Source organism: Delphinapterus leucas, chromosome 4, assembly GCF_059928025.1.
Source record: "Delphinapterus leucas isolate spDelLeu-1000000601 "Yukka" chromosome 4, BTC_Dleu_Yukka2, whole genome shotgun sequence".
NCBI lineage: Eukaryota > Metazoa > Chordata > Mammalia > Artiodactyla > Monodontidae > Delphinapterus > Delphinapterus leucas.
Window position 1 is genome coordinate 26247311 of NC_143132.1, and position 13189 is coordinate 26260499.

The 13189-nt window shown below is 39.9% G+C and overlaps 2 protein-coding genes across 4 annotated transcripts in view; one reads left to right on the forward strand and one right to left on the reverse strand.

Moving 5' to 3' along the window:
* The window catches only part of BTG3 (BTG anti-proliferation factor 3), a 20642-nt gene continuing 7453 nt past the window's right edge, over positions 1-13189 (forward strand). Inside the window, exons 1-3 of one of the 2 annotated variants that reach the window (XM_022575193.3) lie at positions 1-264; positions 3638-3816; positions 8455-8592. In XM_022575193.3, coding sequence (XP_022430901.1) covers positions 3644-3816; positions 8455-8592 — 311 coding nt within the window. In that variant the 5' untranslated portion in view covers positions 1-264; positions 3638-3643. The remainder of the gene's footprint in view (positions 265-3637; positions 3817-8454; positions 8593-13189) is intronic. The other variant, XM_022575275.3, reaches the window with a different exon arrangement.
* The window catches only part of CXADR (CXADR cell adhesion molecule), an 88862-nt gene continuing 79468 nt past the window's right edge, over positions 3796-13189 (reverse strand). The window contains exon 8 of one of the 2 annotated variants that reach the window (XM_089910375.1): positions 3796-5795. In XM_089910375.1, the coding sequence (XP_089766501.1) occupies positions 5787-5795 (9 nt within the window). In that variant the 3' untranslated portion in view covers positions 3796-5786. Of the gene's footprint in view, positions 5796-6973; positions 7732-13189 lie in introns of those variants that run through there. The other variant, XM_089910372.1, reaches the window with a different exon arrangement.

Genomic DNA, 13189 nt, shown 5'->3' on the forward strand with positions numbered 1-13189 from the left:
CCTTTCCCGGGTCATCGCCCCTCCTCTCTTCCGGGCCGCGAGCCCCCCGCGCGCCGCTTCAGAGCAGCGTTCGCTTGCTCGCGCGCGCGCGCGCGCCCACCAGCCCGCCCTCTCAGCGCGCGCTCGGCCGCCCGACGACGCGGGAGCCGCACGCGCCAGACTAGGCTCGCCGCGCTCACTGCCGCCGAGCGCCGGCCCGCTGAGGCGGCGCCCTCGGTTCCCGGCCAGGAGGGAATCTGTGGCCCCAGAGCAGAGGCGGCGGCGGTGAGGAGACCGGGCCGGGAGGAGGCGGACATGGCGGGGCTGAGGGCTTCGGGAGGAGGGTGGTCCGAGCGCCTTTGCGGCCACGTCGAAGGCTCGCGGGCGGGCAGCGCGCGGGGGAACCAGGAGGAGTGCGGGGTCGAACCTGCTTGCATCGGCTCTGGCCCGGCGCGAAGGAAGGGCTGGGGACGGAGGGGGGCGGCCCGCGAGCGTTTCCGCGGGACCCTCAGCGGCATCGCGACGGAGGAGACGCCGCCTCGAGGCTCCTGCCACGTTTTCACCGCGCGTTACCTTCTGCTCGCGGTGGGCGACAGCCCTGCGCCTGCCCACGCCCCCTCCCCCTCCGCGTCTGTGGGTTTTCTGGATCCGGGGATCCGGCTCGCTGTCTGGGTGGGCGGGGGGGAGTCGCGCCTGAGGGGAGCCCGGTCCTTGAACCCGGAGCTGCCGGAGGCTGGAGCCTTCCCGGGGGCTGCGGACCCTGCGAGGCTGTTCGCGGGAGGAAGGGAAGGGGGCTCGGGGCGCTGCCCCCTTAACTCAGGAAAACCCGCGATTGCAGAAGTTGGACGCGCGTGCAGGCCGTTCTTCCAAGAGTGGGTGGGGACGTTTGGTGCCTACTCACCCGGCGCTCTTCAAACCCAAGCGCGAGTGCCGAGCAGCAGGCTTGGATGGCTTACAAAGCTCAACTCCCGGCCCCGTGGGAATCCTGTCGCTCGGGGTCCAGAGCCCGCTTTGTGTCAACGCGGAGCCTGGTCGAGGGCTCGTCACCCCCCGCGGCCGGGACCTCCCCCCGCCACCCCCCCCTTCCTCAACCTTGGGAACGTCTGTCGGGAGAAATACTTGTTTCTAGAAACGGCCGCGATGAAGCTCTTCGTTACAAGAGAGGGAAAAGTACAAAGTTATGAACTCCTGGAAGGCAGGACTGGGTTTTCCTTTGGGTTCTCTCCCCGCCGCCGTGAGCAGAGGACCCTGTGGAACAAAGTAGAACTTGAGGGGCAGCCGCCTCGGTGGCTACGTCCGAGGATGACGTCACCGTGCGATGTTTAAAATGGGAGCTTTTCGCTCCGAGTGTGGGTGGAGGAATTGCGGCGACTTACTCGGGGCGCCTAAGGGCTTCTTGGCCCTGCTGGCTTCTGGTTTCTCTCTCCCTGACCTCATAACTCTCCCCTCTAGGGCTGCCCTTTTGGTACTCCTAGAATACTGACCGGTGGAGGTGGGTTAAATTCTCAGCTCTTCCAGGCATCATTCCCTCAAACTGAAAAAAAAAAAAAAAAAGTAATTCCATATGACTCATCTTGTGTTACAACCCAAAGCCACCACTAAGTGGTTCTTTTCCTTCCTTTCTTCCTTTTATTTTTCGATATGAAACAGGGAAGAAAAAATAAAAGGAAAACAAAACTCAGATATGTGGAACATAGTTGGCCAATTTAATGAATAAGGAGAATGAGCTAGTTAGGGATTGAGTACCTTTCTAGTTTTCTTTGGTGGGGTGGAGGCTAATGGAGTTCCATCAGCAAGTTTCATCCCAAACCATGTATTAAATTGCAGTGGGTTTTCTTTTCCATCATAACGTGGTGGAGTATAAATATAGCTTTATAAGTGGAAATGGCTGACTTTTTTTCAGGAGGAGGCTGCACAGCAGTTGTGGAGGGCTGGGGTTGTGTGCAGCTGGCCATAGAAGGTAGACTTGGCATTCTAGGGTTTCCAGGAGGAAGGTCTGGGTGTCTTCCCATCTAGCATCAGGGTGGCCATGGCTGCCAGCACACCTCTCAAATAACATATAGAATTTATTTCACACTGAGGTCCCTTGTTTGAATTTGCACAAGGAGGAAAGGAATCTTATGAAGACGGACTTTAAGAGCAACTTTGAGAAAAGAAAAAGGAAGCTAACAGAATCAGCTGTATTTTTTAAATGTGAAAGAACACAAACTATAGGCTGGGTTGGTCAGTTTTTGCACTAAACATAACAGGGGCTGTATGTCTTTAATAATTGGCTCTGAAAAGGTGATGTTGCTTAATAAACGCAGCATCTGAATAACTCCAAGTTACTTACAGCAGCCAAATAAATGAGCTCATCAAGCAAAGACAGAATATACATCGAAACAATCCCAGTACAAGGTTTTTGCCTTTATGCATTAATCAGTGATAAATCAGATCTGTCATTTAAAAAGAGTCCTTCTTGAGGCAGTTCCAATATGCAGCTGAATCTCTGATTATTTCTTTTAGATTTTCTGTGAATGACCCTGAATTTCCACTCTCTCAAATATGTTTTGATAGAGCTGGGTTTTTTTGGTCATATTTTTTAGGTAAATATATCTCTGTTCTTGAAAGAGTGCTTACAGAAGCTCGATAATGGATTTTTTTTCTTTGTGTATAACAGCTTTATTGAAATATAATTCACATACTATACGATTCACACATTTAAAATGTACAGGTTTTCGGTTTTAGTACATTCACAGAGTTGTACAGCCATCAGCACAGTCAATTTTAGGACATTTTCATCACCTCAAAAGGAAATCTTATACTCACTGACATCACTCCTTCCCCCCCATCCTCCTACCCCTAGGCCACTAATCTACTTTCTGTTTATATAGATTTGCTTATTCTGGACATTTCATATAATTGGTGTCATACAGTATTTGGTCTTTTGGCTTCTTTCCCTTCGCATAACGTATTCAAGTTTCATACATGTTGTAGCACATATCAGCATGTCATTTCTTTTTGTTGCCGAATAATATACTACACTTTATTTGTCCATTTATCAGTTGATCAACATTTAGTTTATTTCTACTTTTTAGTTATTATGAATAATGTTTCTATGGACATTTGTGTACAAGTTTTTGTGTGAACATATGGTTTCATTTCTCTTGGGTATAGAGCTAGGAGTAGAATTGCTGGGTCATATGGTAGCTATATATCTGACCTTTTTAGGAACTGCCAAAGTAGTGGCTCTACAATACTGGATTTTAAAGTGGACTTTTTTATGTTTTAAAATACAAGTTATTTCATAGAACTTTAAACTTGAATTATTGTAGCTAAATATTGACACATTTAAGTAAAAACTATATAATGGTATCATTGTAATGCTTCTCTTTGAGTGATATCTCTGATTTTATTTTAGCTAACAGGAGCAATTTGGTGTGCTCTCTTTACTGAACTCCTTTACAAAGCTAGGTGATAAGACTCTTGAACAGTATTTTATAATAAGGTCTTTATGGCATAAATTAGTGACTGTTCCCTACTCCAGATATGAACCAGTGAAACAAGATAAAATTAGAAGGAGGAAGGGGTGCTGCTGTAAAGGAGGGATATTTTGCAGAGCTTTATCTTCAAGTTTTGATGTTTTGGTTTTTTGAGAAAAACTATTTTATCTTTGCAGGGAAAGATGAAGAACGAAATTGCTGCCGTAGTCTTCTTTTTCACAAGGCTAGTTCGAAAACATGATAAGTTGAAAAAAGAAGCAGTCGAGAGGTTTGCTGAGAAATTGACTCTAATACTTCAAGAAAAATATAAAAATCACTGGTATCCGGAAAAACCATCAAAAGGACAGGCCTACAGGTAAAGGAATAGCTTGGACAGTTAGATTGGACTAAATGAAGAGGCTGATCAGCTCCTCAGATGAGTGCCAGGCCAGAGGAATGATGGGTGTGTCCAGTCCATGCCTTTCACAGTTTATCTGCAAAATACCCAACTCAGGAGTGTGTCAGTTGTATTTTTTCCTTATTCACTTTAAAATACAAGTATTCGTTGTTCGAGTCCCACTGCCTGGACTTGGGGGGCCAATAGTATAGGCTCATGGGAGTTAGTCTTGTGGTCATAGTGTGGTTCCTGAGTGTTTTTCTTTAAGTATCACAGGTAGTTGAGGGCTTTCCCAATTGTAGAGAACCCCTAAAACTATCACTTAAAAGGGGGCATGGTAAGGGTTGAGGGAAATGAGTTCCTTGTATTTAAAAGTAAATTACATGTTACGTGTTAGAAGTTTTTTGGCAAATGAGAACTAAGATTATTAGACACCTAACATGTTCTTGACACAGGAATAATTTCATTTGTACTGTGCATAATTCGTCGTGGTAGAAGCCATTGTAACCATTTTATAGATGAGGGTAACTTACCTATGATTCACAACTGGTAAATATTAGCTCTGGGATTTGAATTCAGGTCTCACTGACCCTAAATTCTTATGAGCTTTCTGTATACCACAGTCCTCCCACAGCCTTGTCTCTGAGAGTGAAGGCAATTCTCACTCCCAGCTATCTTTTGTACTGTGGTTTATGTTACATTTACAGTTTAAAGAAGAGCAGCCTCCTGTAAAACATGTCCTGGCATGCTCACTCTTTAGTATTTATGTGACTACTTGGGAACCTGAGTTGAGAATATTCTGCTAAACTCAGCTGTTCAAACCATGCCCCATTTGTGGATGTGACCAAAAAAATAAAAGTGGAACAGTTGTGACTATCATGAATACAGAAATTCATTTATTTATGCATATTTCTGTCCCCAAAGATTCCTCCACAAATCAGCCCTTCACAGTAAAAAGAACTTCCTTTCAGTCGCTGAGCTCTTGAAAGTGTAAGACTGTTCACGGAGTGTGCAAGGGAGGTGAAAATATGATTTGTTTAGTTCTCATTTGCTAAAAGCCAGGTGAGCATATGATCTGTTGAAAAGAAAAGAATCAAAGTAATTGATATATTTTCCTCTTCATTTCTATCCAAAGAGGTTTCCTAGTATATTGGAAAATGTGGTGAGTGAAAGTAGAAATGTGGATGTTCTATATAAAGCACTCAAGTTACTGTTTTTTATCCTCTCACTTGATTCTCTTAATTTTTTTCTGCACATCTTCATTTCTGATAGAGTGAACAGCTTTTGTGAATTACAGCTGTTCAAGCTTTTTACACTGATGTAATTGACATTGGACTAAGGCTTTTGGAAGTGCCAAGCCACCGTACTATTACTGAAAAAGGAGACACTATCAAGTAAATGCTTAAAGGTCAGACAGTGTACAATTTTATTTCCATTAATTCTAAAAACTTGAGGAAAAAAGTTATCCACAGGATTAAATTGGCATATAATCAGAAGTATCATTATTGAGTCATTTTGAAGCCGTCTTTGAAATAGAAAACTATTAGAGTTAATTGTGGGTCGTTTCTTTTATAAAAATGAATAGACTATAGGATTAACCAGGGTTAGTAGACTCTTCAATCCATAAAGTTCTTTTTCTTCTAAAGTTTTTATAAATTAGTATGTTTCTCTGCAGGGAGGTATGTTTCTCTTATACAAATAAGAGCAATTTGGTAACATTATCAAGATCTATAAAAATATTCACAGTCTTTGAAAAGTAAATCTCCTAAAATCTATTCTAGAAGCATAATCAGAAATGCAGACAAATATGTATGAATATGGATATTTCTTACACTTTATAATTGCAAAAAAATTGGAAAGCGCTACACTGTCAACATTAAGTAAACAATGGACTATTTTTATGCAGCTTTTAAAATCTTGTTTTTGAAGAGTGGTTAATGGGTAAATCGTCACAGTATCTAGAGTGAAAAAAATAGCATAAAAATATGTAAGGTATGCAAATTTTGTTGAAGCGAGTCTCTATTTAAGCATCTATGTTTACATATATTTTTTTAAGCTTAGAGCCTACATCTCCCGCATTGTAGATAAAAAAAACAAACACATACATCTAAGATCTACCTTACGCTTAATTGCTTTTGATTCTGGTGCACGTGGGACTTTTGAATCAACTTACACAACATTAGAATCTATAACATAGGACCATCTTATAGAAAGGAATAAAGAGTATCTTACATGGCTTAAAATATTTTTTTTTTTACTCTGAATTTGCTAAATTGTTAACGGTGATGTTACGATAAGTACAGGCATAATAGGGTTGTTTAATAAAGTGAACTTTGGCATCTCGTCTGGATCTGAGCTCTGGATTCATTACTTTCTAGCTGTGTAATTTTGGGCAAGTTACTCAAACTCTCTCTGCCTCCTTTCTTTTTTTACAGTGGGGAAAATAGTATCTAACTCACAGGATCATTGTGAAAATTTAAAAAGTTAACATAGGCATACCTTATTTTATTGTGCTTTGCTTTATTGCGCATCACAGACATTGCATTTTTTATAAACTGAAGGTTTGTGCAGCTGCATTGAGCAAGGCTGTCAGTGCCAGTTTTCCAACAGCAGTTGCTCACTTTGTGTCTCTGTGTCACATTTTGGTAATTCTTAAGTATTTCAAACTTTTTCATTATTATATTTGTTTTGGTGATCTGTGATCAGTGATCTTTGGTGTTACTGTTACAAAGACTTGCTGAAGGCTCAGATGGTTACCATTTTTTAGCAATAAAGTAGTTTTTAATTAAGCTATGTACATTGTTTTTTAGACATAATGCTATTGCACACTTAATAGACTACAGTGTACTGTAATACAACTTTTATATATACTGGGAAACCAAAAATTTGTGTGACTAGCTCTATTGAGATACTCGCTTTATTGCTGTGGTCTGGAACCAAACCTGCAATGTCTGAGGTATGCCTGTACATGCAGAGCATTCAGAAGACTCTCCATTGCATGGTAAACCTTCAAAAAGAGTTATTATTATTATTATTTAGAAATACATATTAGCTGTTACCTAATGAGAACTTTTTTCACTGTTTTAAATGAAAGTTGAAATTAACTAATAATTAAACTTTAAAAAAATTTAAATAGTACCTTATTCTGTTGATGTTACAGTATTGTATTTAGTGATATAATCAGTATTTGTCAATTAACTTATATTTTTGGAGAAGTAAAATGACTTAATCTAAATTCACCTAATAATACTAGTACTCAGGACTCATACTAAAACCTGGGTTCTCTTGATTGATTTCTTAGTTGTAGGCAGTAAATACTTTCATTGTAGCTAACGTTTCTCTATGTAAGCAGAATACTTATTTTAACAGGTATTTTTGCATTCATACTGAGAACCATCTTTGAGCATTCTGATAGGTAGCTGTGAATGGTATTTATGGTATTTCTTAGGTTAGAAAAATTGGAACAGATGGGAATTCCCTGGCAGTCCAGTGGTTAGGACTCTGTGCTTTCACTGCTGTGGGCATGGGTTAGATTCCTGGTTGGGGAACTAAGATCCCTGCAAGCCATGTGGTGCGACCAAAAAAAAAAAAAGGAACAGTCTTTAGTGGTTTAGAATTTTTTTCTCTCTTTCGATAACTTAAAAAAAGAAAACTCGAGTAACAGAGGTTAAGTGAAATAAGTCAATAACACTTTTGGATTTTTTTTCTAATTAATTTATTTGGCTGCATCGGGTCTTAGTTGTGGCATGCAGGATCTTCATTGTGGCATGCAGGATCTTCTGTTGCGGTGCGCAGGCTTCTCTCTCATCACGGCATGCGGGCTCCAGAGTGCACCGGCTCATTAGTTGCGGTGTGAGGTCTTAGTTCCCCGACCAGGGACCAAACCCGCATCCCCTGCATTGGAAGACAGATTCTTAACCACTGAACTACCAAGGAAGTCCCTGGATTATATTTTAATCTTAAGTACATGGTATGAATGGTTCTGTGTCCTTGACTGATTCGGTATTTAGAGAACAATTATAGGTAAGGCATAGGATACCCTTCTTAAGCAAGGTAACAACAGATCAAAACTTGTCACAAGAATTTCCAAATATTATTTGAACCATTGGTCGAGGTCTTTTGTGAGTTGGAGATTTTGTTATATAGGAATTTGACCTATTAAAGCTTTTACTTCAAAGCTCTAAGTAATTTCTCGCAACTTTCATACGCCTTGCTCGAGGTCTTTTGTGAGTTGGAGATTTTGTTATATAGGAATTTGACCTATTAAAGCTTTTACTTCAAAGCTCTAAGTAATTTCTCGCAACTTTCATACTCCTTGCTCATTTAATGTACGTGTGAGATTGAGTAGTTTCTGTGTGAAATGAAGTAGAGCCAGTTCTAGTGATTTCCCTGTGCTCACACAGACTCTTCTTTCCACCAGGCTGGGTAGTCTTGATGATGCTGCTGCCTCTTTGCCTTTAGTTCAGATTTATTATCTATTTAGAATAGATATTCCTGGGTTCTTTGCCAGGGTTCATTTAATTTTTTTAAATTCATGTTGGCAAAAACTAATAGATATAACAAAGTTTCTGATTTACATTTATTTAAAGCTATTAACATTACTCCACTTTGTTGTAGATGCATTCGTGTCAATAAGTTTCAGAGAGTTGATCCTGATGTCCTGAAAGCCTGTGAGAACAGCTGCATTTTGTACAGTGACCTGGGCTTGCCAAAGGAACTCACTCTATGGGTGGACCCATGTGAGGTGTGCTGTCGGTGAGTTCTTGAGTTTGGCAGCTTAACTGATTACCATGCTGGAACTGATTTTATGAAATTCTCTCAGGTACTGCCTACACATGTATTTTTATAGCCAGGAGCTGGTTGTTTGGCTTTCTCAGCTGTGAATTTTGTAAACTATTCTTCTTGGAAGTGATAGTGAAAGACTGGTTACATTCCTGTTTTACAGCTAAAGAAACTCAAAAACTGATAGAGCAGGGTTTTTTTTTTAGAGCTTTACCAAGAACTCTGTTGTAGAATTTAGACACCTAGACTCCCTATAGGTCAATTATATCTTCTTTCATTGGTGGTGCCCTTGTCTTTCCCCTTTTCAAATTAGGAAAGACGCTAATCCCAAATAATACTTGATATTAACTTTTGGTTGATTTCTGTTTCTGTTTGTTTCTACTCTTGCCTCCCTCCCCCTTTTTGGTTTTTAAGTGGCTGAGTGATATTTTCATGGTTTTATTTTCATAATGGAAATTATTTCTTGTCTCCTAATGAGCAGAATTGAAAAAGTGAGTGTTAGGTATGAAATCTAATTGAACTTCATTCTAAAAATACTCATTGTGGGCTTCCCTGGTGGTGCAGTGGTTAAGAATCGGCCTGCCAAGGCAGGGGACACAGGTTTGAGCCCTGGTCCAGGAAGATCCCACACGCTGTGGAGCAACTAAGCCTATGCGCCACAACTACTGAGCCTGTGCTCTAGAGCCTGCGAGCCACAACTACTGAGCCCAAGTGCTGCAACTACTGAAGCCCACGTGCCTAGAGCCCATGCTCTGCAACAAGAGAAGCCACTGCAATGAGAAGCCCGTGGACCGCAACGAAGAGTAGCCCCCGCTCCCTGCAACTACAGAAAGCCCACGCGCAGCAACAAAGACACAACACAGCCATAGATAAATAGATAAATAAATAAATAAAATAAAAATACTCATTTTGGACCAGGCATTCTTAGTTGTAGGGTTTTTAAAAAATGAAAATGACATTCAGGTAGTTCAGAGTGTAATAAGGGAGAAGAAAGAAAAAGCAGATTACAACAGAGTGTGATTTGTGCTATAATAGAATTATGTACAAAATGCAGTAGTTGGTGGCACAAAGGAGAAAGTCACTGCCTCAGGAAAGACTATAGTCAGCCCTTGGTATTGGTGAGGGATTAGTTCCAGAACATGCCCCCGCCCCGGCCACATGCACACACACAGAGGCAATATCCTCGGGTGCTCAAGTCCCTTATATAAAATAGTGTAGTATTTGCATATAACCTATGCATAACCTCCCATATACTTTAAATCATCTCTAGATTTCTTATAGTACCTAATGCAATGTAAATGCTGTGTAAATAGTTGTAAGTACAATGCAAATGCTATGTAAATAGTTGCTTGAATTGAAAAAAATTCAAGTTTTGCTTTTAGGAACTTTCTGGATTGTTTCTCCCCAAATGTTTTTGGTCTGTGGTTGGTTGAATGCATGGATGCAGAACCCATGGATATGGAGGGCTGACTGTAGAGTAGGTGATACTTGAGCTGAGTGGGGAAGGATGAGTTGCAGTTGACTAGATGACAAGGTTGGAAGGTTGGAAGGACATTTCCAGGCAGGAGGAACAGGATAAATAGATGCATGGAACCCCTGTGAGTAATTTCCTACAGCTGTTCCTTTAGGGTTTTCTCTTTGGTTTAGAGGTACAGTTCACCCATTGATTATAGTAGAGGTGCTTTTTGATGCAACCCTAATATGTTCCAAAGGTGGTCATAGCCTTTGACCTGATCTCCAGCAGTGAAAGTGGTGGTGAAGACATGTTGGAAAAATACATGGTAATCCTGCAACCATTTTCTGGACCACCCTGGAGCTGCTTGATATAAGCTGGTGGCTTATATAAGCTTATTGCTTTGGGAAACCGGGTGTAGGTAGTAGATTCTCCAATACTTATTTCTCAGAAAAAGGAAGAGCAAGATACCTCAATTTCTGGTCTAAGAAGGTCAAACATTTTTAGAGTCTGGGACTAATTAAGCACTTACCGTAGGCCAGGATCAGACTTTGTTTTATAGACTTGGACCACTGAATGAATCCCTGCAGAAGACCTCAGTATACAAGAAATAGCTATCACAAAGTTACTATATTGAAATGTTTACTTTTTATGAGGCCCACACTTTGATCATGATTTACTCTTACTTAACACACAGTTCTTTTAAGTTAGTTGTGTAGTTTTTCAGCCCATAAAAAATTACGTGGCATTTGAAAGGGGATTGTTCCTAGTACAGTTGGCCTTCTGTATCTGAGGGTTCCACATCCATGCATTCAACCAACTTTAGTTCAAAAATATTTGGGGGGAGGGGGGGAAAGAAGTTCCAAAAAGCAAAACTTGAATTTGCCATGCCATGCAACTATTTATATAACATTTACATTGTATTAGATATGATAAGTAAATCTAGACATGATTTAAAGTGTATGGGAGGGTGTGCATAGTTTGTATGCAAGTACCATGCCATTTTATTTAAGGTACTTGGGCATCCACAGATTTTGGCATTGGAGGGAGGCAGGGATGGTCCTGGAACCAATCCCCCAGGATACCGTTGTCATAAAGCTACAAAAAAAAGTAATAGTCTGACATAGAGGCAGGAACAAAAAAGCAAAGAGTTGACCCAAATGTATTATCACAACATCAAATAATGCATACTTAATACAACGATCTTAAGTCATTAGGGAAAAGTTTCCATATCCAGGGATGTTTAAGAAGTTGGCTAATTATATAAACATTTTGGACATATTTATTTGAAATGCTTAAACTACATCTTGGTACCTGAAGATAAAAGCTTTAGTTACATGGACATTCTACTTAAGTGGATACTTCATTACTTGATGATGCCAGATAATAAAAAATTACTGTGCTTTAATCTTGTTAATATAAGAAAATCTTTGCATTCAGTAGCCTTCTAATTATTTTATATATGATCAGAATTTTGCCCCAAATTGGCTATGATGTGAGGTTTTTCACAGTTAATAGAAATTATTGATATTTTCAGAATATGAGTGCTCATTCAGTAATGATAGAAATCCCAGAAAGAAAGACCTGTTAGTGATTGGGTAGAGGTAATTGCTATAAATTAATAGAGGAGACTGAGATATTAGTGCTTTTGGACCAAAACTGGAACTATTCTGAAAATTAAAGCTGATATAGCAGTTATATAATTGAATAAATATGAGTCATTAAAAATAATAACTCATTGGTATACTAAAGACTAAGGTTATGAAAAAAATTGAAATGTACTCAAAGAGAACATTCTTCATAGAGTTATTCCATCAGGATAAATATTGGAAGAGTGCAAAGTGTTATACAGTTAGAAATATTTCACTAAGTGAAATATTTTAGAAGATACTGAATAGACAACAGATCCTATAAGGAGAAGGCCTACAAATAGCTGGCAGCTTTATTATCTACTCAATATTCTACACTTTTTTGTGTGTTTGTTTGTAATTTCTGTAATCCTTTCTTTTCCTGATAAAGAGCAATAGATACTATTGATTTGTTTCAAATTAACTCAGTAGACCTGAATGTTTTAGCAGTGTGTCATTGAAATTTGGAAAATTTAAAAGTTGTCCATTACGAATTCTGAGGAATTAACTGCACATTCTAATGTTACAGTAATATAGTAAGTAGCTTCACTTACCCTGAAGAGAGCCCTCATACCAAAATACTACCACGGGAAAAATGCAGAACCTAACTGAGCTTGAGTGTCGAAGAAACCTGAGTTAATAAAGCTGATCCTTCAATCATTAGATGTCTGCCCTTGGATTAGGTTTCTGTTTCTACAGAGGCAGGGATTTTTCTCAAATTTCTTGCCTTTCTGTTTTGCTTGAATTTTGACTCCATTAATGGGCAATACTGAAGGTAGGCCTAAGCCCATTGTTAATACTGCTGGTATTAATATATGAATTAACCTTTGATTTTATTGAAATTTGTTGCGTCTTTAAACCTGGAGAGGACCAAGGGGTAGATTTCCACTGCTACAACCCAAGGCCAAGTAATCTTGAAATTATACTTCATGAATTCTGTGTTGTGAAGAACCCTTCCCACTGTTCAGGCATCTTCTAAGAAGAATCACCAGCTGAAGACTAACCACTATCCAGCTATCTTCAGCTTCCTCACTCTGCAGATAGGAAACTAAGGCCGGGAGAGATTAAATAACTTGCACCTGGTAACAGAGCTAGTTAATGACAGAACAGAACCAGAAACATGTCTAGTGCTCTTTCCACCATCCTGCAGCAACTCCTTTTATGAGAGAGACTGAAAAAGAATAGAAAAGGAAATTATGTACCATATTTAGATTGCATTTATGGCCTCATCCAGCCTATGAGAACGGAAGATAGCACAGTTGAAAGAAACAGAACTCACCTGTGAGACTACTTGATTGCCATTTAAACTTTCAAAGGCTTTGTTGCAGTTAGGCCTTTTACTTAATTGTAGATACAATCCTGATTCAGAAATAATTTGAGATAAGAATTATCCTGAATGAAATTAATTGACATCATAGTCAATTAACCCTATTTTCTGTTGACGTTTTTATATTTTTTAAGCTTAGAATCACTTTGTTTAACTTTAATT